General features: G+C 41.9%; 2 protein-coding genes across 2 annotated transcripts in view; one reads left to right on the top strand and one right to left on the bottom strand.

Moving 5' to 3' along the window:
• helz2a (helicase with zinc finger 2a) overlaps positions 1–8,372 on the top strand; it is a 100,475-nt gene extending 92,103 nt beyond the window's left edge. The window contains exon 20 of the mRNA XM_078236486.1: positions 5,276–8,372. Within this exon, the coding sequence (XP_078092612.1) occupies positions 5,276–5,385 (110 nt within the window). The 3' untranslated portion in view covers positions 5,386–8,372. The remainder of the gene's footprint in view (positions 1–5,275) is intronic.
• A 12,298-nt stretch (positions 8,373–20,670) lies between these two features.
• On the bottom strand, positions 20,671–24,650 carry pdyn (prodynorphin). The gene is made up of 3 exons (XM_078236114.1): positions 24,584–24,650; positions 23,268–23,396; positions 20,671–21,324 (listed from the first exon to the last, which is right to left on the bottom strand). Exons 2-3 carry the CDS (start codon positions 23,385–23,387, stop codon positions 20,671–20,673), a joined length of 774 nt encoding a protein of 257 aa, XP_078092240.1. The 5' UTR covers positions 23,388–23,396; positions 24,584–24,650.
• Between the last annotated feature and the right edge of the window lie 1,499 nt (positions 24,651–26,149).

Raw genomic sequence — 26,149 nt, 5'->3', positions numbered from 1 at the left:
CCGCCCTAGGTCTTGCTGCATGCGGGCATGGACTATTCAGTACCTGAGGTCAGTGAATAGTGCTGAACATTTTGCAATCATCAGCGAACAACCCCACTTTTGAACTTATGATGGAGGGAAGATCATTAATGAGGCAGCTGAAAATGGTTGGGCCTAGGACACTACCCTGAAAAACTCCTGTCGTGATGTCCTGGAACTGAGATGATTGATCTCCAACTACCACAACCATCTTCCTTTGTGTCAGGTATGACTCCAACCAGTGGAGAGTCCACCCTCTGATTCCCATCAATCAAAACTCCCATTTTGCTAGGGTTCCTTGGTGCCACACTTGGTCAAATGCTGCCTTGATGTCACTCTCACTTCATCTCTTGAGTTCAACTCTTAGCTCATGTTTGGAATAAGGCTGCAATGAGGTCAGGAGCTGAGTGATCCTGGCAGAACCCAAACTGAGTGTCAATGGTTGATTCTTTAATAAGGGGACACTGGCCTAGGCCATTACTGCCTTACCACAGAACCTACCAACTGACCTTGAAGTCTTTGCAAGTGGGAAGTTTGGCAGCCGCCATTTTCCCTGTCAGAGATGACCAGTGGAACTGCCAAACAAACCAGTTACCATCTACTAGCGCATGAGTGTCCACTGGAAGTGTTTGACATGGAATACAAAATCTCCATCAATGCTGAGTGAAAATCCTGGAATTCCCTTTTAACACTGTCGCGGGAGCATCATCACCATTTTCTTAGAGCAACAAGATGTGGATAATTCCTACAGTCTTGTCAGTGTAACTCACATCCCATATACCTAAATAGCCATTGCAATATTTACTGATCATGTTCCAGGCTTACAAGTTTGGACCATTTCTAAAAACTTATGGAAAAGGAAGATGCAAAGGAACATAAAACATTTACTTGTTCTTAACAAGCGTATTTGTGTAAAATGCAGTGGAAATCCTGCATTGTTTCAATGGAAAGTTGTCACCTTGATTGTAAGGATGCAATGCTAACACATCAGTCTGGTCTTTATCCTTCCACCATGATTCACTGTAAAGGAACACAATCTGAGAAATAAGGAAGATGGAAAATAGATGCATAGGTTTGATAAAATGCTAATACTTGTTTGTATACAATGCAAACATATTTCTGACATAAAAGGAATAAAATTCAGCTAGTCAGCATCTGATTTCAAAAACCCAACAAGCTCATTCTTCAGGTGCATACTGCCATCTAAAGGCAAAATCAGATTCTGCACAATCAATGCACTTTGAAGGAAGCCTTCTGTAATCTGTATGATGCAATGTAGTTGATGTTAAACTTTTAAGACAATTTGAGCCTGAGCACTGCTAAACATGGGGCAGTATGAAGTGCCTAAGGATGAGTTCTAACTTGTATCTAAATGCAAGTAGACATGGGCGGCACGGTGACACAGTGGTTAGCACTGCTGCCGCACAGTAAGAAGTCTCACAACACCAGGTTAAAGTCCAAAGGGTTGGATTTTAACCTTGTGTTGTGAGACTTCTTACTGTGTTTACCCCAGTCCAACGCCGGCATCTCCACATCATGACTACCAGCCGCACAGTACCAGGGACCCGGGTTCAATTCTGGCCTCGAGTCACTGACTGTGTGGAGTTTGCACATTCTCCCCGTGTCTGCATGGGTTTCCTCCAGGTAATCCGACTTAATCCCACAGTCCAAAGATGTGCGGGTTAGGTTGATTGGCCATAAATTAACCTTAGTGTCATGGGATTAGTAGGGTAAATAAGTGGGGATACGGGAATAGGGACTGGTTGGGAAAGTGGTCGGTGCAGACTCGATGGACCGAATGGCCTCCTTCTGCACTGTCGGGATTCTATGATTCTATGTTTGGCAATTCTTCTTTAATCTTCCTCCTCCTCCAGCAAGAATAGATTAATATCCATGCAGGTAGCACGCAATTATATATCCTTCTGAGATGCACTGTTGAGATTCATCATTGGAATTTATCACCTCAGCTCTGGGACATCACTCCTGGAATTCCTCAGGGTAGCATCCTCGGCCTAACCACCTTTAACTGCTTCGTCAATGTCCTTCCCTCCACCATCAGGTCAGAAGTGGGAATGTTCAAGAAGACTACAATGTTCATGTACCATTCATGACTCTTCAGATGCTGAAGCAGCCCATGCCATGTGCAGCAAGAGCGGGACAACATTTGGGTGTGGGATAATAAGTGGCAAGTGACATTCACACCACACAAGCGCCAGGCAAGAGAGAATCTAACCATCTCCTCTTATAATTCAATGGCATTACCATTGCTGAATCCCCCACTATCAACATCCTGGGCATTACCATTGACCAGAACTGAACTGGACAATCATATAAATCTTATGGTTGCAAGATTAGGTCAGAGGCTGAGAATTCTATGGAGAATAACTCACTCCTGACTCCCAAAGCCTTGTTCACAATCTACAAGGCAGGATTGCATTAGTATACTCTCCTCTTGCCTGAATGGGTGCAGCTCTTAACAATATTCAAGAGATTCAACACCATCCAGGACAAAGAAGCTCACTTGTTTGGCACTTCATCCACCACCTTAACATACTCCCTTCACCAGAGATGCACAGTGACAGCAGTGTGTACCATCTACAAGATGCACTGCGGAAACTCACCAAGACTCCTTCAACAGCACCTTTCAAACCTGTGACCCTTATCACCTCGAAGGACAAGGGCAGCAGATGCATGGAAACACCACCACTTGCAGGGTAGGTGCATTGGCCATGCTAAATTTTCCCTCAGTATACCCAAACAGACGCCGGAGTGCGGCGACTAGGGGATTTTCACAGTAACTTCATTGCAACGTTAATGTAAACCTACTTGTGACACTAATAATAAATTTTACAAACTTTACTTTACAAGCTGGACAAGCTACAACACAGGACTCCATGCATGTCAGTGTGCTATAAACAAAGCTAAACCATCTCACAATCAGTGAGTCTGATCAAATTTCTTCAGTTCTACCACATTCAGCCATGAATGGTGTTGGTCAATTAAACATTTAATGGACGGAGGAGGATGCAGAGGAGGGGTGGCACGGTGGCACCGTGGTTAGCACTGCTGCCTCACAGCTCCAGGGACCCAGGTTCACTTCTGGTCTTGGGTGACTGTATGGAGTTTGCACCTTTTTCCTGTGTTTACATGGGTTTCCTCTGGCTGCTCTGGTTTGCTCCCACAGTCCAAAGATGTTCAGGTTAGGTTGATTGGTCATGCTAAATTGCCTCTTGGTGTCTCAAGGTGTGTAGGTTAGGTGGATTAGTCTTGAGAAATGCGTGGGGTTGCAGAGATAGGCAGATGGTCTGGGTAAGACACTGTCAGAAAGTTGGTGCAGACTCAATGGCACTGTAGGTATTCTATGTGTAATAACTCCACGGAGGCGAAGCCCCGTCACCAAGTTACTTTATTTACACCATCTGTACACAGTCAGCTCTCCAGTTGCTCCCTGCTGAAATGCAGCCAGGGAGACTGACACACCTGCTTTAAATAGGGAGCATGAGGCTTCCTGATTTAACCATCAATTTGGACTCATCAGGTATCTCTTTTAAGGTACCAACAAATTTAACTAACTCAAATTAACTTAGGGAGGACTCATCAGGTACTTCTTTTAGGTAAAGGGAGGACTCATCAGGTATTTCTTTTCATACCAACCAAGTAAACAAACTCAAATTAACTTGGGGACAAATTAAAAGGGACAGCTCCCCAAAAGGAGGGGGAACTGCCCGAACCAAAATCTAATCACAAAGGAAACTTAAAACATTAAATCATAATGTGGTTATCGGGATTTATAATACACCCCAGCCCCTGCGGTGCCCATCGGGCGCGGAAGGTGGAGGACTCATCAGGTATGTCTTTTCACACCAACCAAATAAACTAACTCAAATTAACTTAGGGACAAATTAAAAGGGGCAGCTCCCCAAAAAGAAGGTAGAACAGCCCGAACCAAAAACAAAGTCGAAAGGAAACTTAAAACATCAAACCAAAAGGTGATTATCAGGGTCGATAATACACCCCAGCCCCTGCGGTGCCCAGCGGACTCATCAGGTAGTTCATACTCTAGCAAGCCAACCTCATTAGCCTGCTGAAGTCATCACATGATTCTATGATTCAAAGATATCCCCATCGCCAATGGTGTTGGGCTCATTACATCAGTACAATAGATAAGGCTGAATCATTTGCAGATATTTCCAGCCAGATGTGCCAAGTGGATGATCTACATTGGCCTCTTCCTGAGCCCCCCCAGCAGTTGAGGTGTCAGGCTTCAGCCAATTCAATTCACTCCATGTGGTATCAAGAAATGGCTGAGGGCACTGGATATTGCAAAGGCTATGGGTCATGACACCCCTCTGTAGTACTGAAGACAAGCACTCCAGAACTAGTCGTGCGCTTAGCCAAGCTGTTCTAGTGCAGTTACAACACTGGCATCTACCTGGCAATATGGGAAATTGCCCAAGTATGTCCTATTCGCAAAGAGCAAGATGAATCCAATCTGACCAGTTATCACCCCATCAGTCCACTCTCAACCATCAGCAAAGTAATGAAAGGTATCATCACAATTTCCTATAGTGAAACATTGCAAAGGCCAAAGCCTCGAACTCTGAGCCTTTGCCATTGGTTTCCTCCAGCTCCACAGAGTGCAGCTCAGCATCTGAATTGACCCTGATCTGGGCATTCTACCTCACATCCTCACGTCACAAAGGTAGCAATTTCCACCTTCAGAACATTGCCCATGTTACAAAGAACGTGGACTAATGCTTTGATTACTAATACACTGTACACTTCTCCTGTCTGGAAAACTATTGTTTGCAAGTGCCAATTGCCCAGAATTTTTCTGAGCGAACCCAAGCAACTCATGGACTTGTCATAAGACTGTTCAGGCACTACGACAAATCGAGAAGGCTCATTAAGGATCAGTGGTATTTGGATAAGTAAAACAAGTTTTATTACCGCTTTATATTGTTTTATCATTGCTATAAGTTTCAGGTAAGTATTTATATCTGTGGTGTTTCTGGTTCACACGTTTTTGGTTAGGCATCCAAATGCCATTGTATAATCAAGAAAATTCTGAAACCATAACTTGGTCCCAAGATTTGTGGATTTTCATAGAATTCATAGAATCTTTATAGTGCAAAAGGAGGCCATTCAGCCCATTAAGTCTGCCCTGACCACAATCCCACCATTTTAAAGGTTACAGTGCACTGCGTGGCTCAATCATTCAAATCAGCATTTATCTTCTCTTTTCCTGTTTCTCTAGGAAATGAGCATTTATTGCGCTGCAGTGATCTCTGGAAGGATATGCTAGCACATTGCAGGAAGAAAAACGCTTTGGTGAATGCTGAAGAGATTACTACTCTGAGGAGATAGTTGGGACATTGCAGCCCAACAACTAACAGGGAACTCAGGATTTTTCAGACTTGCTATTTTGTTTTAATGTACTTGAAGACCTTACATATTAGTCATTGGATTCCAGGTCCAGACTTCCAATGCACATTGACTCCACTTCATCTGATTCCTACGCCACTATTGAAAGTAAATTTTTGTTTCACCAAATGGGCAATTGTTTAGCTCAAATCACTGATGCAAATGTGAAAGAGTCAAAGATAGTCCTACTGAATTATAACAATTGATGCCTTGTTCTTGATCTCTTATATCATGTACTGCATATTATTCCAGAAATTCAGAATGTGAGAATTTTATAATTTAGTTGCTGGTTTACAAACAAAACAAAGGAATAAGGTTTAGAATTGTGAGTAAAAAATACATCGTGAATCTGACTTTTAAGTTCAGAAGCACATTCAGAATTTTCTGCTTAGATTTTAATATAATAAATAATGTTTGAACAAAATAAAGCTGCATTCCAAGCTATTGGAAGTCTTTAGGACTGCCCATATTTTGGGGACCAAAATTCGTTGCTGTGTTACATTTGCCACTCGATAGTTAGAAGGGAAATATATTTTGATTGTGTCTATTTTGAAAGGGGAAGCCACATTCCATTTTAAACTTTAAAGAACATTTTTAACTGAAAATTATCTGAAGGAAATGCAAGCTGATTCGCTGTCGCTTCTTGTTTTACTTTACCATATAACCAAATGTGTTTTCAGGTAGCGGTATCCCAATCTAGCAAAGGCATGCTTATTAAATATGAAGTAATTCGTACTAGTTAATTCAGATTATCATCCTGTCAGGGAGTTCTTCTTCATTCGGAGTCCATCTGATGATAATAATGGAACAACAATGACCTTCACAAGAGCTGTTTAAACAGCAGTGTAACAGTAGGGACTCCAGTTATCATCTCAACTCTGCTTTTTCACCCAAACCTCATATCCCTTGATGCCCTTAGAGTCAAAAATCTAATGATCTCAGCCTTAAAAGTACTCAATGGCAATATCCACGGCATCTTGGATGGAGAATTCCTAAGTTTCACATTCTCTGAGTGTGAAGAAATGTCTTCTCATGCCAACACTGAGGACAAAAGAGCACAGGTCTTCAGTACTACAGCTGGGATGTCAGAGCTCATATGCCCTTACTGTGTCCAGAGCCTTCAGCTGTTTCTTAATATCACCTGGAGTGAATTGAATTGGTTGAAGGCTGGCACCTGTGATGCTGGGGAGCTCAAGAGGAGACCCCGATGGAACATCCAATTTTGCACTGAAGTAATGACCCCTTATCCTGAGAATATGTCCCATAGTTTTGACGAGGTGTTACAGCCTCTCTGCATTTATCCTGTCATGCCATCTTGCCAGAAACTGTAGGCCCATTTTCCTCAATCACTCCTCATCCCAGGAATAAATCTAGTGAACTTTGGTGGTATTGCATCCAGGGCAAGTATATCTCTTACTTGGCACTGAGACCAAAGTGGAACATAGAATGGTACAATTGCAGCAAGACTGCCATTTGTCATCCTAATTCCTTCCTGTGTCGGCATATTAACTTTCTGTGTTCTGTGTATCAGGACACTTCAAATCCCTCTGAATAAAATTAAGTAGTTTCTCACCATTTAAAAAATATTGGCCGAGATTCTCTGACCTCCCAGCCGTGTGTTTCCCGCCGGTAGAAGGTGGTGTGTTGTTTGCTATAATGCTGTAAATGGGAATTTCCATTGATGTCACCCCATATGCTGGCGGGAAATCCGCTGTTGAAGGTGTGCTGCCGGCGGGATCAGAGAATCCCACTGGTGTGAATGGTCGGAGAATTTTGGCCATTCTATTTTTCTAATTTTCCTACCATAGAGAATAATTTCACAATTCCCTACATCATCTTCCATCAGCCAGTTTCTTGTCCACTCACTAAATCTGTCAAGTCCCTTTGCAGATGTCTGGGGGGAGTTCTCACTTCTTGGCCCTCTGAGTGTGGAAAACTCAGTAGCACACGAGAAACCTGGAAGTCAGGGTTTCCTCGCACCATAAGGACTTTTCATTCCACAGTATGGAAGTCAGCCTGGCTTGGCTTCCAGTTGAGTGTGGACTACTGGAAAGGAGGCCAGAGGATCAGGTAAGCCTGAGCCCTGATCCTGGGGTATGGAGGGGATCGGATCCTGAGGAAGAGTATCGGAGGTTGGTGGTTTGAGGAGGGGAAATTGGAGATCTTCGGGAGGGGTTTGGAAATTGGAGGCCTCGGGGGAATCGACAACTTGGGGGTCTATCAAAGGGTTTGGAGTGTGAAGGGAACCCTTGCCAGGGTTGGTGAGATATGTGCAATAGATCCAGTGGTTCAATGGAAAGGAACATACCTCTTTGATTTAGCAGTCCTTATCTCCAAAACTCAACTTAAAATAGTATATAGTATTCAATAAATATGAGGCACACAGCCTTTTTGGCAACCAAATTCCTAGAACCAAGTTGACTTTTATCCAGTCTCCGTTAAGACTGGAAATGGTCAGGTCAGAGCTGGCTATGGTTCAGATTTAGATTTTTAACACTTTAATCTTCCAGACAACTCCAATCCACTTTCTTGGGTTAAATTTCCCTCCTTGTGTCATTCTGACAGCTTACTTTCCCAACTAGCATTGAATCATCAGCGAGCTCGATTGGATTATATTTGGTCCGTGCACCTAAGTGATTAATACAGATTAGAAATAGCTGAGATCCCAGCATTGACCCGTGTGGTACTCCACAAACAATAGCCTGCCAACCTGAAAATGACCCTTTCATCCTGCTCTCTGCTTCCTATCCTTTAACTAATCTCAACGAATGCTGTTGTATAATTTCCAATGCCACGACCTTTTATCTGATGTGACAATCTTTTGTGTGACACTTAGTTCAGTGCCTTTTGAAAGTCCAACTTTAATACATGTACAGGTTCGTCTTTATCTACCTTGTTATATCTACAAAAATAAAGTCAATAGATTTGTCAAACACAATTTCCCTTTTATAAATGATAGTTGAACCTTAACTTAGAAAAATGACTTTTAGAACTGCAAGCAGAAAGTGCATTATAAATAGGGGTTTCATAATTACCTGTGATTTTAAGGTTTCTACATTATTCTTACCACTGCCGTTCCTGTGTATAGTGTCTGGAAGTGGCACCAAGCATCTTAAGATGCAACTTTTATTTTTAAGAAATGAATTTGTCTTGTACTTAATGAAGTGTTTTTTTTTCAAAAGAAATGAATACTTTTAGATATTTGCTGCTGGGAAGGTTTTGCTTTGCAGCATTCCATGCATATAACTATGTTTCTGAAAATCTTTTTCCAATGCATTTATACAGCTTCCTTTGTTGCAATGAGATATTTTCCACTCCTCCTCACTGGCCATTCAGCCTTACTGATCCTTCTGTGATTGGAAGAATAGGCTGGTCTAGGTCATAGATTCCAGAACTAGATCATAGACTACTTGTGTAAAGTCAGATTTCTTCATGAAGAGGTTCAGTTAAGAACTGACTAAGCATGCAGATTTGAGTGACAGACAGCTCTGGGGACTCAGCCTTAGAACATTTTAGTCGGGAGTATTGTTCTGCCCACCTACCGGACAACTTTAATCTCATATAATCTTTAATCTGCCAGAGGAGGTGGTGGAAGCAGGCACATTAGCAACATTTAAGAGGAATCCGGATGGCTACATGAATAGGGAGGGAATAGAGGGATATGGACTAAGGGCAGAAGGTTTTTTTTTAGTTTAGTTAGGACGTCGAGATTGGCACAGTCTTGGAGGGCCGAAGGGCCTATTCCTGTGTTGTACTTTTTTTTCTTCTTTGTTCTTTGTATACTTTGTGATGTGTACCTTAAATGAATTGCCTGTAAGCAACTAACCTAGAAATTGTTTTCAAAATTAACAGACAAAAGCTTAATGCTTTAGCATTAATGACCTTCCTTTAGCTTCCATATAAAAAAACATTAATCTGCTTTTAAAAATTTTTTGGATGTGATAGTTTTTAAATTAATTACTTGTGCTTTTGTATCTTTATATCACTAGATCCAGCTTGATGAAGCAGTAGATTCTCCTCACATTAATTAATTCTGCTATGTGAATGGGGGGGGGTCAGGGAGTATCTTCCTGGTTAGAGTGTGGGACTGTTAGAATGGAAGACTCAACGGGTTATTTCTCTTCAATTGGACCATTTCATCATCAAGTTCTGATTCAGGATACAGGCGGACCATTTTTACTTCCTACACCAAATGCATAGTATGGGCCCACTTTGATCCCTTATAAAACTCACTTGCTAACACAGAATTAAAATTGGGTCCATTTAAACTGTGCTTAATCAGGATTTGATGTAGTCCTCTTTCCAATGCTTTAACTGAGCCAGCAGCAGTGCACTAGGGTGAAGTGTTAGCCTAGAGATAGTCTTCAATTTGAATTTAATCTGTGCTTTTTTAAAAAAAAAATGCCTATCCTTATGTCTTTTCTCTTTTTATATACAACACCTCTCCATAATCACATTAACTCTGTTAGTAATGTTTGGATCATTTTACCACATCTGTTTTTCTGAAGTGCTTTAATTTGGAGCAAGCAAGTTAACTGTGGGTCTCTGGTACTGAATAGCTTCTACAGCCTTTCTATGTTGTTGATTGAGTGTCACCTCTCTTCCATATCATTCCATCCTGGAGCACCGAAATACAATAACCTCTGCTTTTATTTAAAGTGCACACTTCGCAATCTGTAAATCCCAAAGCACAACAGTTAAGTGCAATTATAATAAACTGAGACCAAAAATGATTTTTTTGTTCTTTGTTTCTGTGGTAATTAAATTTTTCTTTAAGACTAAATGAGTATATCGACGAGAACTTATGTCCTATGGATCGATGTGATTTGGAGCCGGTGTCTTTGTATTTTTTCGATGCACTTGTTAAATATTTGTAATAAATTGCAATCATTGATCTTGTTATGTTGCTATATGTTTTTGTATGGAGGCAGAAAAACTGGTGCAATATGTGTACTCACATGACAAGCATGTGAGACTCCAGTAATCTTGTGCAGATTGCAATGAACAGAATTTTTGAATGTATCACTGTTTGATAGGGCTTTCATCTATTATACTGAAGTTTAAATAATAATAGAATCAAAAGCGTGTTTTTAAGAAGACAATGTTTTATCCTTAGCATATTCTTACTTTGAAAAATGTCAGTTTTGAAGATTTGAATATATTTTTTACATTTAATAAAGAATAAGTATAAGGAAAATGTATTCAGATGCATTTTCTTTTAGACATTGTACCACCCACCTTAACTGTAACTTTCTACATTCACGTTTCCTGTTACCAATTTACCTTGGGCCTTATCTACACAAATCTCTTGCTTGGCAAGAACTGGACTTACTAAATATTTAGAATACCATATGGAATCAACCAGCATCACCCAGCTACATAACTGGGATACCTTTAAAAACCCTTGTGTTTGGGTTGGTTCTTTCACATCTTTTTCTGTCCAGATCTGAGGCAGAAAACAGTTCGTTGGGCAGTGTTATATGAAATTCTTCCAATGATTGACAGCCTAGAAATTTAAGTCCGATTCTACTCTGCAATCCCTGCACGCACCCCCCACCTGACCAGCCCACCCAACTCTCATTCCAGCCAGAAATCAGGTAGCTTTGTGGTTGACAAGCGCCAGGGACCCAGGTTCAATTCCTGGCTTGGGTCATGTCTGTGCGGAGTTTGCAAATTCTCCCCATGTCTGCGTGGGTTTCCTCCAGGTGCCCCGGTTTCCTCTTACAATCTGAAAGATGCGCTGGTTAGGTGCATTGGCCATGCTAAATTCTCCCTCCGTATACTCAAACAGGTGCCGGATTGTGGCGACTAGGGGATTTTCACAGTAACTTCATTGTAGTGTTAATGTAGGCCTCCTTGTGACTAATAAATAAACTTATTTAAGTCTCAGATGGTGAGGCCTTTGCAGCCTGTCCTCAATTTTCTTCTGTTCATTCCTGTTCAAGACTGGCTGCTCCTTTCCTTTCCACTCTTGTGGTCCTAACTGATTGCCTCCCCGTATACCCATTCATCAGTACTCCCAGGGTCTGCAATGTTTATAGCTCCGTGCTTTCCCATGGAAGGAGAGGATACCGCTCTCCCCCTGTTTGGCTCTAAATGGCCTACATGTGCCTGTCTCTGCCAAGGTTTACACGGCTGTAGGTCTTTCTATTTTCTGAGCATTTCAGCATATTTAATTCAGTTTCTGGTTCATTTAATGTTACGATGCCAGCTTCCCTGCAGTACCACTGGCAGGAACCCTGCTGACAACCCACCACATATTGGAAATTACCCCAAACCGATGCGGGCACAGGTCACAAGTCACTGTAGTTTCGGGAAGCTGGGTAGAGATCCCAACACCTAAAACTTCTCTGATAAATGGAAAATTCAAGCTGAATTTCCTCCAATCATTATTCGTTAAAAGCTGTGATGTACTGGGAACTTTTGAGGTGCATGTGCCCTAAGCAAATGATTGGCCAAATCATTTCTAACTCTACTGCTTTGGCCTATAACTTCCTGTTTCTTCAGCATTGCCTTTTGGGTTGGGGGGGGAAGTGTACCCTAATGATGCACTGGGGAGTCTCTCTTGGAGGTTCCCCGGTAGGGGTTTACCTGGCAATTGTCCAGAAGCACTAACTTCCCCTGGAGAATTGCACTGTGCCAGAGCACTCGTGAATGTATTTGTCCATATTCACAGTCATCACAAGTAGAGGCACATGGGGGACATTTCTCTTTAAGTATATTTGTTTGTCTTGAAGGCTTGTGATTAAACTCAAAGGTCACATTCTGTCAATCTTGTGTTTTTTTTGATAGCTATGGAATGTGTGACTATTGGCTGAAGGTGGGGGCCAGGAGCAGGGTATCAAACTTTGAAGGAGGGCTGGAGTAAATGTGTAAGCTGGTGGGTATATGGAGAAAGATTGCATGTAAGGGCTTCAGATCTTGCTCATTGTAAGTTAAAGACGGAAGGATATATTTAAAAAATCCTGTTGCCTAAGTGTGGCGCGAGGTTCTCTAGAAACTGTTGCCACATTAAAGCATCCCTGGTGCCACAGCTATCCATTTGGTCACAGCCAGGGGCATTCCCTAGCCTCATGCTCGCCCTTGTCCTCAGCTGACTAATTCCCTTCTGGTGTTTCCTCATCCTCCCGTGTCTCACCTCTTTGTATTGCAATGGTGTGTGGGACACAGCAAACCATAGCTATCAGGGACATTCGTGAGAGAGAGTGCTGAAATGCATTCTCCTGAATGGTCCTGAGGAGGTGAATTGCCTGCTCGATTAGTGCTGGCATGACTCTCGTTGTCTCTTTTCTCCATTAGATCTTTAGACCCTCACATGCATCATCAGCCATCTCTTGCGAGGATTGCCCTTATTGTCTAAAAAGCACGCCTCCGCATTTGGCCAGTGAAAAGATCATGAATTAGAGAATTGTTGAGAGTATAGGCATCATGGTTGCTGCCTGGGTATCTGGCATATACCTGCATGAGCCTCGCCACTTGTGGTCGCAGGTCAGCTGCACATCGATTGAGTGGAATCTCTTTCTGTTAATGAATGTGCAGGGCTGTCCCGCTGGTTATATGTGTATAATTGATGGTTCCCTGCACCCTGGAGAAACCAACAATGGCAGCAGATCCTCGGGCTGTCTCGATCCGGCTTGGGCATCATGGATATAAACGATGTGATTGCCGGCCCTCCGGAACATTACATCTGGAACACTTTGATGTAATGGTGTGCAGTTGGCTGCGTTACCCCTGTCAGCTCTCCGGAAGCTGCCTGAAAAGAGTCTGTCATGAAAATGTTCAGTGCCACTGTGACCTACAGGCTGACCATCATGGGATGGCCCTCAAGGAAGTTTGACGAAATGTATTCAGTCAGCATCGCATAAAGAGTTGTCTTTGAGAGCTTCATCACCCTTGGTATTGAGTCTCATTCTTTTGTAGGTAGTTATCTGTATACCCTTGGTGCATCATAATGACTTCTGCGTCTCCGATGAGGCTCTCGAAGCTCTTGCTGACAATTGGGGCCTGCCACTACTCCAACCCCATCCTGCAGACCCAGAGTCTCCTGGCCCTCCCTCAGATCCCTCAGTGCTCTCACACTTTGCCGCCTCCTCATCCTCCTCTTCTCCTCATTCAAGGTTGTGTTTCCTACTAAGAGAACAATCCCCACCTGTGTGCAAGAATTGACACTACTCATCCCTGGTTTATAAACAGAATATTAAATAAGGTGTCAGGAGACCTCTCTCAATGAAATGAGAACCCTATTGAAGAGACAACATTTGAAATTCTAATATGCCCAGTGAAATGAGCACTCCATGTAGCCAAAGGATTCTGAACGGCAAGGCTGAGATTAAAATCCCATCCAACCAATTCTAGCCCTTAAAAGATAGGTGCCCATCTGATGGAAATCTGACCTTGAAGGCATATTATTGTCTTCTTGAGGGACTTTGTCAAATGCTTTACTGAAGTCAATAATATGCCTCATCAACCATTCTGGTCACTTCTTCAAAAAACTCCACCAGGTTAGTGAGGCATGACCTCCCTCTCACAAAACCATGCTGACTATCGTTAATGAGTTTATTCCTTTCTAAATGCGCAAACATCCTATCTCTAAGAATCTTCTCCAACAACTTCCCCACCACGGACGTCAAGCTCACCGACCTATAATTACCCGGGTTATCCTTCCTACCCTTCTTAAATAACGGGACCACATTAGCTATCCTCCAATCCTCTGGGACCTCACCTGCGTCCAGTGACGAGACAAAGATTTGCGTCAGAGGCCCAGCGATTTCATCTCTCGTCTCCCTGAGCAGCCTTGCATAGATTCCATCAGGCCCTGGGGATTTGTCAGTCTTTATATTCTCTAACAAACCTAACACTTCCTCCCTTGTAATGGAGATTTTCTCCAACGGTTCAACACTCCCCTCCGAGACACTCCCAGTCAACACATCCCTCTCCTTTGTGAATACCGACGCAAAGTATTCATTTAGGACCTCCCCTACTTCTTTGGGCTCCAAGCATAATTCCCCGCTTTTGTCCCTGAGAGGTCCGATTTTTTCCCTGACAACCCTTTTGTTCCTAACGTATGAATAAAATGCCTTGGGATTCTCCTTAATACTGTCTGCCAAGGACATTTCGTGACCCCTTTTTGCCCATCTAACTACTTGTTTGAGTTCTTTCCTACTTTCTTTGTACTCCTCCAGAGCTCCCTCCGTTTTTAGCTGCTTGGACCTAACATACGCCTCTCTTTTCTTTTTGACCAGTCCCTCAATTTCCCTGGTTATCCACGGTTCACGAATCCTGCCCTTCCTCTCCTTTTTTACAGGCACATGCCTGTCCTGCAGCCCTAACAATTGTTCCTTAAAAGACTCCCACATGCCAGATGTGGATTTACCCTCAAACAGCCTCACGCCAAGCGGAAAATGCTCCCAATTGCGGAGAATAAACTCTCCCTCACAGATTGGTTACACCACAGAAAGAGGCCATTCAGCCTGCACTATTCATGCTAGCTCTTTGTAAGAGCAAGTCTGTTAGTCCTATTGCCTGGCCTTTTCACCATAACCTCCAATCATTATGTGTGAATTGTTTTTGTTGTCCTGTGCCCCAATGATGGGATTCTACAATGGTGTCATTAACCGTTCACGGAGTGGATACCCCTTGTCACCGAGGAGCCATCCTCAATCAGAGGCTACTCAGTGGCTTGAAGAGTTGAGGTACCTGAGACTACTTCTGTATGAATGCATCATGGCAGCTACTTGGAAACTTTACAAATGCTTGCAGGATTTGTTTCAGTAGTCATGTATCAGTTGCACGTTATAGGAATCCCTCCTTATCTACAAATATACCTGGCTGAGTGGACAATACCTTAATGGCCACATGGATATATTCTATTGTACACCGCACTTGACAGAATGCTTCATTGGAGGCAAAGCCAGCAGCCCTCTGGGCCTAACTGGCAGCAACCATTTGGAATCTGAAGTAATCTGATGCCCTCACATACAATGCATAGTCATTTGTGATCCAGTTATCCACAGCCGATTGCAAGATCCTGCAGATGTCAGCAGCCTCGCCATTGAATGATCAGGCTATGAAGAAATACGGTATGATCGCTAAGGACAGTGGGTGGTCACCCCTCCTTCTACCCTCTGATCCTCTTCTAAAAGGGTACAGAAATCTCCGACCACCCATCACAGCTTTCGGAAGCACTGCTGCTCCTGAAGGTCCAGGAAGCTGGCACTTTGCCTATTCACCTTGCAGTGAGGGTAATGCTGTCATATATATCTTGGCCCTTGGTCAATCCCTTTGTGTAATCCAGCTGCATTTGGGTGCCTTGCTTGTTGTAGGTGTTGTCTCTCTGCCAATGGCTACTGAGCCATCTCATGACTGTTTTCCCTCAGAAGACCACCCAACCTCAGATTATGTGGAACCCTTGTTCCTCTGTAGCTTCCAATCCACAAGGACTTGTAGCCAGATTATGGTGTAGGAGCCTTCAACATCTACTTCTCTGCGATGTCAGTAGCAGCCGTTTCTATGAACAACTGCTACAATAGCAAGCCTTTACATTTGGCTGGCCCTTGCGCTGCATTTTTATTCCTTTATATTCCTGAGTGCATCTTGTCTCAATGACCTTCTGCTGTGTAATCACCTCCTGTGAATCAACCAGTTGCTGACAAGTGTGTGGTTCTCGTGTGCTGCTGACAAAATTCCATTGTCTTGGGAAAACTGCAGATAATTGATAATTAATGCTCTCAATTGGCTTCCTGCCACTGCTGGGCAGGATGCTTTTGGGAAAAGTGAGAGTGGGTGGGAACGTGTCAGGTAACTGATACACCAGCTTATTTAGTTATTTTCTGCAGCTCCATTCCCATGCCCTGAACCCTACCTCCTCCACCATGCCTCTCACCCCTCTGCCTCAGCCTCCCATCATGCCTGCAAGCCCCTGACAGCCCCCCCCCCTCCCACCAAGCCTGCAACCACTCTGCCTCAGTTCACCACCATGCCTCCAACCTCTTGATAGGCCCCCACCACCATGCCTCCAACCTCTTGATAGGCCCCCACCACCATGCCTCCAACCCCTCTGCCTCAGCTCACCACCATGCTCCAATCCCCTAATATACCCTCAAAGCCCCCCACTACCATGCCTCCGCTTTGTTTCCCACATCTGGCTACAATTGCTAAAATTCCTTTGATCTGCAATTGTGTCTATATTATTAATAGTGCTACTCTTCCTTTCCCAATTCTCCCATCCTTTGTAAAGATCCTGTAGCCTGGAACATTTTTCCCTCAGTCGAGATGAGGTGGTAGCCAGCTCTCTGTACCAGTTGCTGGAGTGCATTGCACTTGTGAGCTGAATGTATGCCTCTAACTCAGTTGTTTTACTTTATCTGCTACATCCATTTGTGTACAAAATTCTTACCTGGGCAACAGATCCCACCCTGTCCTGAAGAGAGGAAACAATGCATGGTGACAAGTATAGGGTGAGCGATGGGGATTAGCTGAACTTATTTTCAAAGAGCCAGATCTGGTGAGGCAAATGATGTTACTTTGTGCTGTAACCAATTTATGATTTGATATCCTGTTGGTCTTTTCCGTGTAATTTTTGGCTTACTGTGTAACTGGTCTACTTGCAGAACCTATAGCCATTTGCACAAAGAAGGAGATTTTATAAAACAGCTAATATAAAAGCCCAAATGTACCATATCCTTTTGTCTATTTCTCCAGTAGTTTTAATTAGTCATACATGATCTGGCGCTTACAAATCAATTGCTCTGATTTAACCCATACAAAGCATTCTACTGATTTTGATTAGTGGGCGGCACGGTCGCACAGTGGTTAGTTCTGCTGCCTCACAGGATTAGGGACCTGGGTTCACTTCCAGTCTTGGGTGACTGTGTAAAGTTTGCACATTCTCCCCATGCCTTTGTGGGTTCCCTCTGGGTGCTCCCACAGTCCAAAGAAATGCAGGATGGGGGATTGGTCATGCTAAATTGCCCATTAATGTCCAAAGATGTGTAGGTTAGGGGGATTAGTGGGTTAAATATGTAGGGTTAGAGTGGTGAGCCTGGATAAGATGCTCTGATGGAGAGTCGGTGCAGACTTGATAGGCCTATGGCCTCCTTCTGCACTGTAGGGATTCTATGATCCTAGTATTAATTTGGGGCTTATTTTCAAGATAATAAATGATAATACATGAGAAATGTTATTTCTCACTGCACTTCAAAAAAGTGAAATAGTTTCTGACATTTTGACAATTTAATAAGACACAATAAAAATATTATTAAATCAAGACACTTAATACAAATAATTTATTTTTTGAGGCCAATTGACTAAAATTTTCCTTCCATGCATTCACGAATGTTTTAAAATATGCCACAGAATGTAAATTTATCATTTGGACTTGTTCTGTTGACTTTTCCTATTGACAATTCATATTGATGCTTCAACACGTTACTATTATACAGTTAATTAAAATGTTTAGAAATTATTTTAAAATGTATTACTGAAAATATATAATTTCCAGTTAAAGCAAAATTGGATCTTAATAGAGCATGTGGTTTAAATAGTTTCAACTGTGTTTGTAAACTATATAGTCAATTCAGATTTAAATAACTACCTCTTAGTTGACTGAAGCCGTGATGGATATATCATTACAGATGGTAAGCAAAATGATCACACTATAGGCCAAGATTTTGTGGTAATAATGATGCCAAAAATTGTCAACATTCACTGCCATTGCTTCTCTGAAACTGACAGCAATTTCTGGATTTCTGCCTTTAACAGCACATATGGAGACTCATATGTGCCAGTGATTTGATGCTTCTCCAGAGGATGCACAGTTGAAAATGCTGCAATTGTCATTAAGTAGAAATCACTGAACTGATGAAAATCTGAATTTTGATGCTATTAGCCTCGCTGTAAAAACATGTGAAAATCTTAGAAATCCTCCAGCACAGAAAGAGGCCATTCAGCCCATCGAGTCTGCACCAACCACAATCCCACCCAGACCCTACCCCCATATCCCTACATATTTTACCCACTAATCCCTCTAACCTACGCATCCCAGGGCACTAAGGGCAATTTTAGCATGGCCAATCAACCTAACCCGCACATCTTTGGACTGTGGGAGGAAACCGGAGCACCCGGAGGAAACCCACGCAGACACGAGGAGAATGTGCAAACTCCACACAGACAGTAACCCAAGCCGGGAATCGAACCCAGGTCCCTGGAGCTGTGAAGCAGCAGTGCTAACCACTGTGCTACCGTGCTGCACTGTTAGATCATGTTGAATGAAATGTAATTGCATGTTTAATGATGTACGAAGTTAGTAATCATCACTTAACACTCTCCCTGAAAAATTAATTTTATATTTATGGAGCATCAAATTTCTTCATGATGATAAAATAAATTCACATTTGAATATAATATTTTAGAAAAATGTTCATCCCATGGCTACATCAAAAGCGTTCATTTTACTCTCTGCGGCACAGTGGCACAGTGGTTAGCACTGCTGTCTCACAATGCCAGGGACCCAGGTTTGATTCCCAGATTGGGTGGCTGTCTGTATGGAGTTTGCATGTTCTCCCTGTGTCTGTGTGGGTTTCCTCTGGGTGCTCCAGTTTCCTCCCACAGTCCAAAGATGTGCTGGTTAGGTTGATTGGGCATGCTAATTTCTCCCTTAGTGTCAGAAGGTTAGTAGTGTAAATAAGTAGGGTTATGGGGATAGAGGCTGGATGGGATAATGATTGGTGCAGACTCGATGGGCCAAATGGCCTCTTTCTGCATTGTAGGGATTTTATGAATGAAAAATTCAATGAATTGGTTGAAGAGCCTTGCACTGCTCACACATCATAGATCTCTTGCAGTAGATGTCACGCTGGATCAGATGCCTGATAAAAAGTTTGTGGGCAGCTGCCAGCATGGTGAACGGTGAGTGTTGCACCTTCGTTGCGGACCTCAAAATTCAGGCCAATACACTTTTGCTGTAGCACCCTAACCCCATCCCACCCCCCCTTCCCAAGTGCTCCAACAGCCTCCAAACTAGCAATAGTGATCTACCTCTAGGTATCTGAAGAGGGTATCTATGTCATCAAAATTGCGAGATCTATGCAATCAAAATTTTGCAAGACTGCAACAAACAATTTCTTAGAAATGTTGGGCTCTGACAAAAGGTCATCCAGACTCGAAACGTTGGCTTTATTCTCTCCCTGCAGATGCTGTCAGACCTGCTGAGATTTTCCATCATTTTCCTTTTTGTTTCAGATTCCAGCGTCCGCAGTATTTTGCTTATATCTTAATAAAGTGGAATGGCTCATATTTTTTCTGAGCTAGTTGAATGTTCTAACAAGAAAACTGCCCCAAAATAAAAATGTTTTTTTAAAGGAATATTGCCAACCCTAAAACAGAGGTTTGAAAGCTTTGTTGTGCAAATAAATGTTCAAATGATGCAATTTTAATTGAAAAGAAAATTAAATTGGGCCAGAAACAAAATATATTAATGTGAAATAACGATGTGCCATATGAGACTCATCTATTATTTGCCCTCTTTGAAAAATGATCACAATATTTTCTCCCCTACAGAGCAGTTTAGAATGCTTATGATATAATATGCAAATATATGTTCACATTACTGTGTAGATTTCTCTCCTTTTGTAACGTTTATAATGTATTGCAAAAGAAATCATTACAGTATATCTAATTTCAGTTGCTACATGAACTCAGCATGAATATCTTTCATCATAATGTTTTGAACTGGTAATTCTTGGGTGTTACAAGGACTTCAATGTGGTGACAGTAACGTGTGTTAATCGCTGTCGCCTGAGTTCAAGTGCATGAGTGAAGGAAAACAATTGTGCAAGATTATAGAATGATAACATTTTATATCCATCTTAAAAAAATACAAGGAACAAACTAAAACATGCCAGGTTTCCTTTGCATATTAGCCACAGAAATTGCTTACTTTATTGTGTTAAACTAAGCATGAAAAATGAAGTTGAACATGAAGGTACTATCACAGAAGGCAAACCAAAACAAGTTGCTAGTCACAATCCAGAGAACATTTTTTATTGGATTCGCATAAACTATGACAACAGAATACAGAATCAATCGACTTAACTGCTGTTTTATACAGCCTATTGTAAACTTAATAGCAAAAATATTTGTGCATTCAAAACAATACATTTATAGTTTCAATACTGCATCTATCTTGGCAGTGCCCTCTCTCACATCTAGATTTAAATCACTTTGGTTCTCCTATAAATCTGAACCCTCTTCAGAGTAATCATTTGCATCAGCATCATCTGATCTGACCGAAACTCGGAAATGGCGCCGCAGGAAACCACCATATCTTTTTTGGTTGTCCCATTTATACCTTGGTCTGCCAATTCTTCTCATGAAACCTCCATATCTCTTTTGCAGTTCCATATCTTGGTTTTCTTCATCGCCCAGCTCTGCGCTTCTCTTGTAGCCAAAGCCTTTCATGAATCCTCCATAGCGCTTTAGCTCTTGGGCACTGGGGAAGTCGCTGTTTTTTTCCAGCAGATTTTCCATTGCAGCTGTCAGTTCTTGTGACTCTAATTCAGTGGCGCCCCTTTCACCAAACTTTTGCAGAAACCCTCCGTGCTTAAGGTTTTGTCCCTTATAAGCATTGTGTTGGGCTAATTGTTTGGCGTTAATTCTGCTCTTGTCAATCTTCTTCAGGAAGCCCCCATAGCGTTTAACAAGGCTGTTGTGCTGTTTTCCAAGAAGTGCTTCTACACTCTCGTCTTCCTTTCCATCCGCGCCGGAGTCAGCAAGAGTTTCATCCACAATGCCCAACAGATCAAACTTGTATGAGTGAAGTGCCTTGTCACATTTTTCCCACTCAGTGGTAGACAATACCACTTCTTCACACTCCAGAGTGCAGGTCTGAAAGGTAGCAGTCAGAAAACAGTATTTTTAAATATTAAATTAAACCTTTATTTAACTTAAGTCTTGGTATTGCCGAAAATGCTAAGTCTTTAATCAATTTAAATTAGTTTTAAAAGGGCACGGACTTTATTAGAATCAAAAAGAATACAATTTGCATCATGAAGATGTTATTAATGACAAGTAGCACAACAAGGCTCGACTATGATTTATTGCACAGTGCGGTCTATGAAAAGAATTTCTCACACAATCCCTACAGTGCAGAAGGAGGCCACTTGGCCCATCGAGTCTGCATAGTGAATATTGTCTGAACAGTGAATATTGAACCAAGGACACCTATATGACCTGGCAGCATCAGCACAGCTGATACGTGGAAAAGTAAGTAAACATAAATAAATCTAGACCTTTCTGTCAGTAATAACCTGCTGACCCACAAGATAGGATTGTTGCAGTCTTCAACAGTAGACCCTGGGCACTGAAATCACTTTAACAGCATAAACCTAGAGAAATTTCCCAATACGTCTTGCACTGAAAATCAGGTGAGAAAGTTAAGGGTTTTTATATTCAAGTGCGAGTTTTTTTTATTTTAACAGTACAATGTGGAAATTACTCACGAACTACTTCGTTGGTCCTGAAAAAATCATTTTATAAGGTGTCTCTCCCAGCACTCTACCTGACCTCCGGGGGTGTTTCTAACCGTTTCACTTTGGATTTTGGACTTACAGCATCTGTGGTATTTTGCATTTTGTAGTAACATCTTATTTTTTTCCCATTTATGCAAAAACGTTGCTTTACAAATAACCATCATTCTCAAAAGACTTAACAGGGGCAGGAACATTATGAGGATGCACATTGTTTTGAAGGACAGATCCTTGGTTGCACGCTTGGGTGGAGGAGTTTAGCCGCAGTCACCTGCAACCAGGTAGAGATTATTTGCAAATCCGGACAGTGACTAGAACATCGGATTGTACTTCGTTGCACAGGCAGGAATCATCCCACAGGGTGTCGCCATCTCGGTCCCATCACCACAACAAATATCAAACAGATAAAAGGATTTAAAAATCGTTAACATAAAAAAAATCTCTCCGTTAATGTCGATCTCAGATTCAAGGCTTTTCAGGAGATTACAAAGCGATTGACCACTTGGTCTTCGTTGTCACTTTTTTTATATGTTATCCACCCCTAAAGCTAGGAAAAATAGTCTCCCACTAGAGCTTGCCTTTGATTGCTACATTTAAAGTTTTGTACTTATATTGTTAGCTCTATCGTTAATTAAGGATATTTAATTATCCAACCACCTCCTCTGGATACGTTTTGGTTCAGAACTGCTGGTTTTATTCTATGCTGCACCCTCCAGCGCTTCCAATCAGTGATTGCCTGGCCAATTGTACTCTTGGCAAATTGCACTGTGTGAGCATTGAGTTATTCTGACCTGGAATTAAGCATATATATTTATGTCCTTGTCACGTATTGCAACACACATTTATTATGGAATAAAGGTTCTTGCGCAGGTTGATATGTTGCGTATTCTGTCCTTTGAGGATTGGTAGGTACATCGTTTCCCTGACCATTCTGAATGTGTTGATCTGGGTGCAGATAGAAAACTTTAAAGTTTGTTGGACAGGCTGCACATGAACTAAAATTGGTTTATTTTAATTGAGCAAATCTATCGCGCAAGTTAATTTAAGATAAATATATGGCTGACATTTATTTGTGTCCTTGAAGCCTACGCCATTCATTAAGGGGTTGATGCGGATGAGTTGGACCTCGGAATATAATGAGGCACCGTCCTGTTGCCTAGACAATTCATGTTGATAACCAGTGTTTACAACGCGGCAAAACCGTATATTGTGGGTCTAGTTCTTTTGTCGGTTTAATTGAGCCCAACCCAATGTCCGAAACCATTGATTTCGGGATTGTATTACCGGGTGTAACTGCCTTACCAGTGGTTTGATTGAGCTGTCCAGGACAGAGTTGCAGGTGGAACACCAGTTGGCGCAGTCAGTGCGGACCCTGTGCAGTGAACTCAGGAACAACACCAGGACAAACATACTCCACTCCATCACTCGCCCCTGAAACAGAAAGTGGAACATTTTCCAGAATGTTGCTATCGATTCAACAGTAGTCAAAAGAAAATATCGAGGTTTCAATTTGGGTGATTTTTTTTGGGGGGGGGGGGTACACAATATGTAACAAATCAGGAATGGGAATATACTTAAGATCACATAGAGACATTCCTTCGGAATCTCCCTGAAGGCGCTCCACCCTCTTGTCCTGAAGAACAATTTTCGCTTTTATTTTCTACTTCCATCATTCTGATTTTTTGTTTTAGCCTTGGATGGTTTTTAAGCAATAGGGTGAGAAACAGTCCCCAACTTTAGGAACTTGTGTAAAATACAAGTTCCTATTTTAAAGGTTGCGATATTATAACCGAATTTCGCAAGTGGCTATTATCAGATATGCACAATGATCTAGACAGATCCAGCGCGTGAGATAGATGTCTAAAAATGGACATTAGTACTGTATGGCAGATTACATCCCTATAGCATGTTCACCTGCGCTAACCTACTTACATACATCTCAACACATAGGACATAGACAAAGAACACATCAACTGTTCAAAAAATGGTGTCCAATTGTATGGTTATACCCTTTACACAAGAAAATCTTTGGTGTTGATATAATTTTACTGATGGAACCAACGTTAGAATAAACAAAAAATAAGAAACAAAAGTACACTTGAAAGGGGAAGCTCATCATCAAATAGAATTCAAAGATTAGGAAGGTGGGTTATGATAACTGATAGAAGTTCTCTCAATAATTACGGTCAGGTTAGCGGGTAGGTGAATCTGAGGTCCAAAAAATGCTTGGTATGAATTTCAGGCAAGTAGCCATTTCTTGGAGACGGGCAGTGCCGGCTTCTCTTCAGGCAAATGTGATTCTAAACTGAATGGGTTGTTACCTAAAGCAGATTGCGTTCAGAGTTCCACTGCACCCTCACATAAATCGGTCCACATCTTTGAGAATAAGTCCAGATGCTCGTTAAAGTGGAGAACTGCCTATTGCATTGGAGCACAGCTAAAATATCTCACACAAACTGGAAACTGAGATTTAAATGGTCAACCGAGAAAGGCTAGCGAACAAAAGAGTGAACTTTAGGACAGTTTTTAACTGGTTAGATTTGCCTTTTAAACTGCATCCCTCTATTCAAAGAGCCATTCCAACATAAATCATTGATGAGTACATATTTTCAAGTTACCTGGCTATTCCTTGAGAACAAAAAAGTCAGGCTCGTTGCAGGTTTCTGATACAAAGTGCTGACTCCCTTTGTGAGACGCGCTGTATGTAAATGGCTCCTGTCCACACAGACCTCTCAAGCTTGGTGAAGTAGTGCTGGTGAGATCCAGAGGTTTTATTCCACCCTGCAGCCTCCGGCGCTCGCTATTTATTTACCGCGGGCGTTCTGGTGACATTTACGACGTTGTTCCCACGTCTTTTGCGAGCCAATGGCTACACCGATAGCAGGATTAATTATGGACCAGCAATTTCCTCAAGTGCTACCACAACATATTTCAGAGCATCTCCGTCGCAGTGTTAGAAAGGCGAGAGCAATTCGGGCTTTCAAAAATAACCGGTATTACATTTAAACCCCGATTACATTTGGCTCGTGTCACTTTGGCTGTTGACATTTGCTTATTTTAGGATGGACTTTTTTCATGCTGGAACCGAGCATTCTCCGCTTCATCGGTAACAGCGGTTGGCTGCGCCCCTTTATCTGTTTCACCGATGGAAATTGGACAAAAGTGTAAAAGCGCTCAGCATCCCTGGATGTGAGCAGCTGCGAATCCTCGGGCTATGATTCTCCAACTGGAATTTGGATTGGAAATTAATTGATTAACACTTTCCATTGAAATTATTTTCTAACTTGTCTCTGTTTCAAGTGGACAATAAAACTGGCGACAGGGGGAAAAACATACTGTAATGCACTTAACTGTTAGTAACAGCAAAAAAAAGTGTCTTCAATGATTTCTAAATAACTAAATGGTTGCCTGTAAACTTTCTATTCTGAATTATACATAGACAATGACATTAAATTAACCTTTCTGGATGGTTAATAAACACATTGTCGAAAAATCATAAAGGTAATTGAAGAGATCCTATCATAAGCCTGATGAAATACAAGTTTTTGTGTGTGCATATGTATTAATACATTGTAATCTTTGGGTAAGGTTTAATTTCCTCTCTCAACGTTGAACTGATTTGACCATTTCTTCTTTTATCTCACAAATGAGCCACGGTGCAGCCACACAACCTTCCAGACTTGTATCGATCACATTGCACCCTGCTTTGTGTTTTTTTTAAGAGAAAATATGTTCCATCAGGGAGAAGGTGAGCAAGGAACATTTATTTATCCGGCTCACTCGATACAGATATCTGCATATTGCAAAGCCAAGTTACGCTGGATGCCAGTTCAAACAAGAAAAGACAAGGCGAAGCTAGGGTAATAAGAGTGGTAGGTTTCCAATCACGATCTTCGTTACCGCTGACGTAAATAATAGTTCGACATTGTAAGATCACTGAATGAGTTCAATGACGAAACCAAATGCACTCATAACAATTAAAATTGCGGCCCTTGCACGGTCACTTAATCCATTGTATGATCATTGAAAAGAATAAGCGTAGATTCAAAGCTAGGGAGTGTATGCAGGGAGGTGGCAGGGGATTACAAATTAATGATATTTGCCAGGGACATTGAAACTGGTGGCACTTAAGTATTAAGCGCTATTGGGATGGCAAGATTGTATTTAATTCTCTCCAATTTATG

The sequence above is a fragment of the Mustelus asterias genome, chromosome 20, assembly GCF_964213995.1.
Source record: "Mustelus asterias chromosome 20, sMusAst1.hap1.1, whole genome shotgun sequence".
Taxonomy (NCBI): domain Eukaryota; kingdom Metazoa; phylum Chordata; class Chondrichthyes; order Carcharhiniformes; family Triakidae; genus Mustelus; species Mustelus asterias.
This window is presented reverse-complemented; position numbering and strand designations above follow the sequence as displayed.

What these genes read in the sequence shown, in the direction of transcription:
- pdyn (XM_078236114.1), bottom strand. Translation starts at nt 23,387, where the DNA reads ATGGAGTGGAGTATGTTTGTCCTGGTGTTGTTCCTGAGTTCACTGCAC. An exon ending in ACAGCTCAATCAAACCACTG is followed by an intron (nt 21,325 to 23,267) that starts GTAAGGCAGTTA and finishes GCTACCTTTCAG; the next exon opens with ACCTGCACTCTGGAGTGTGA.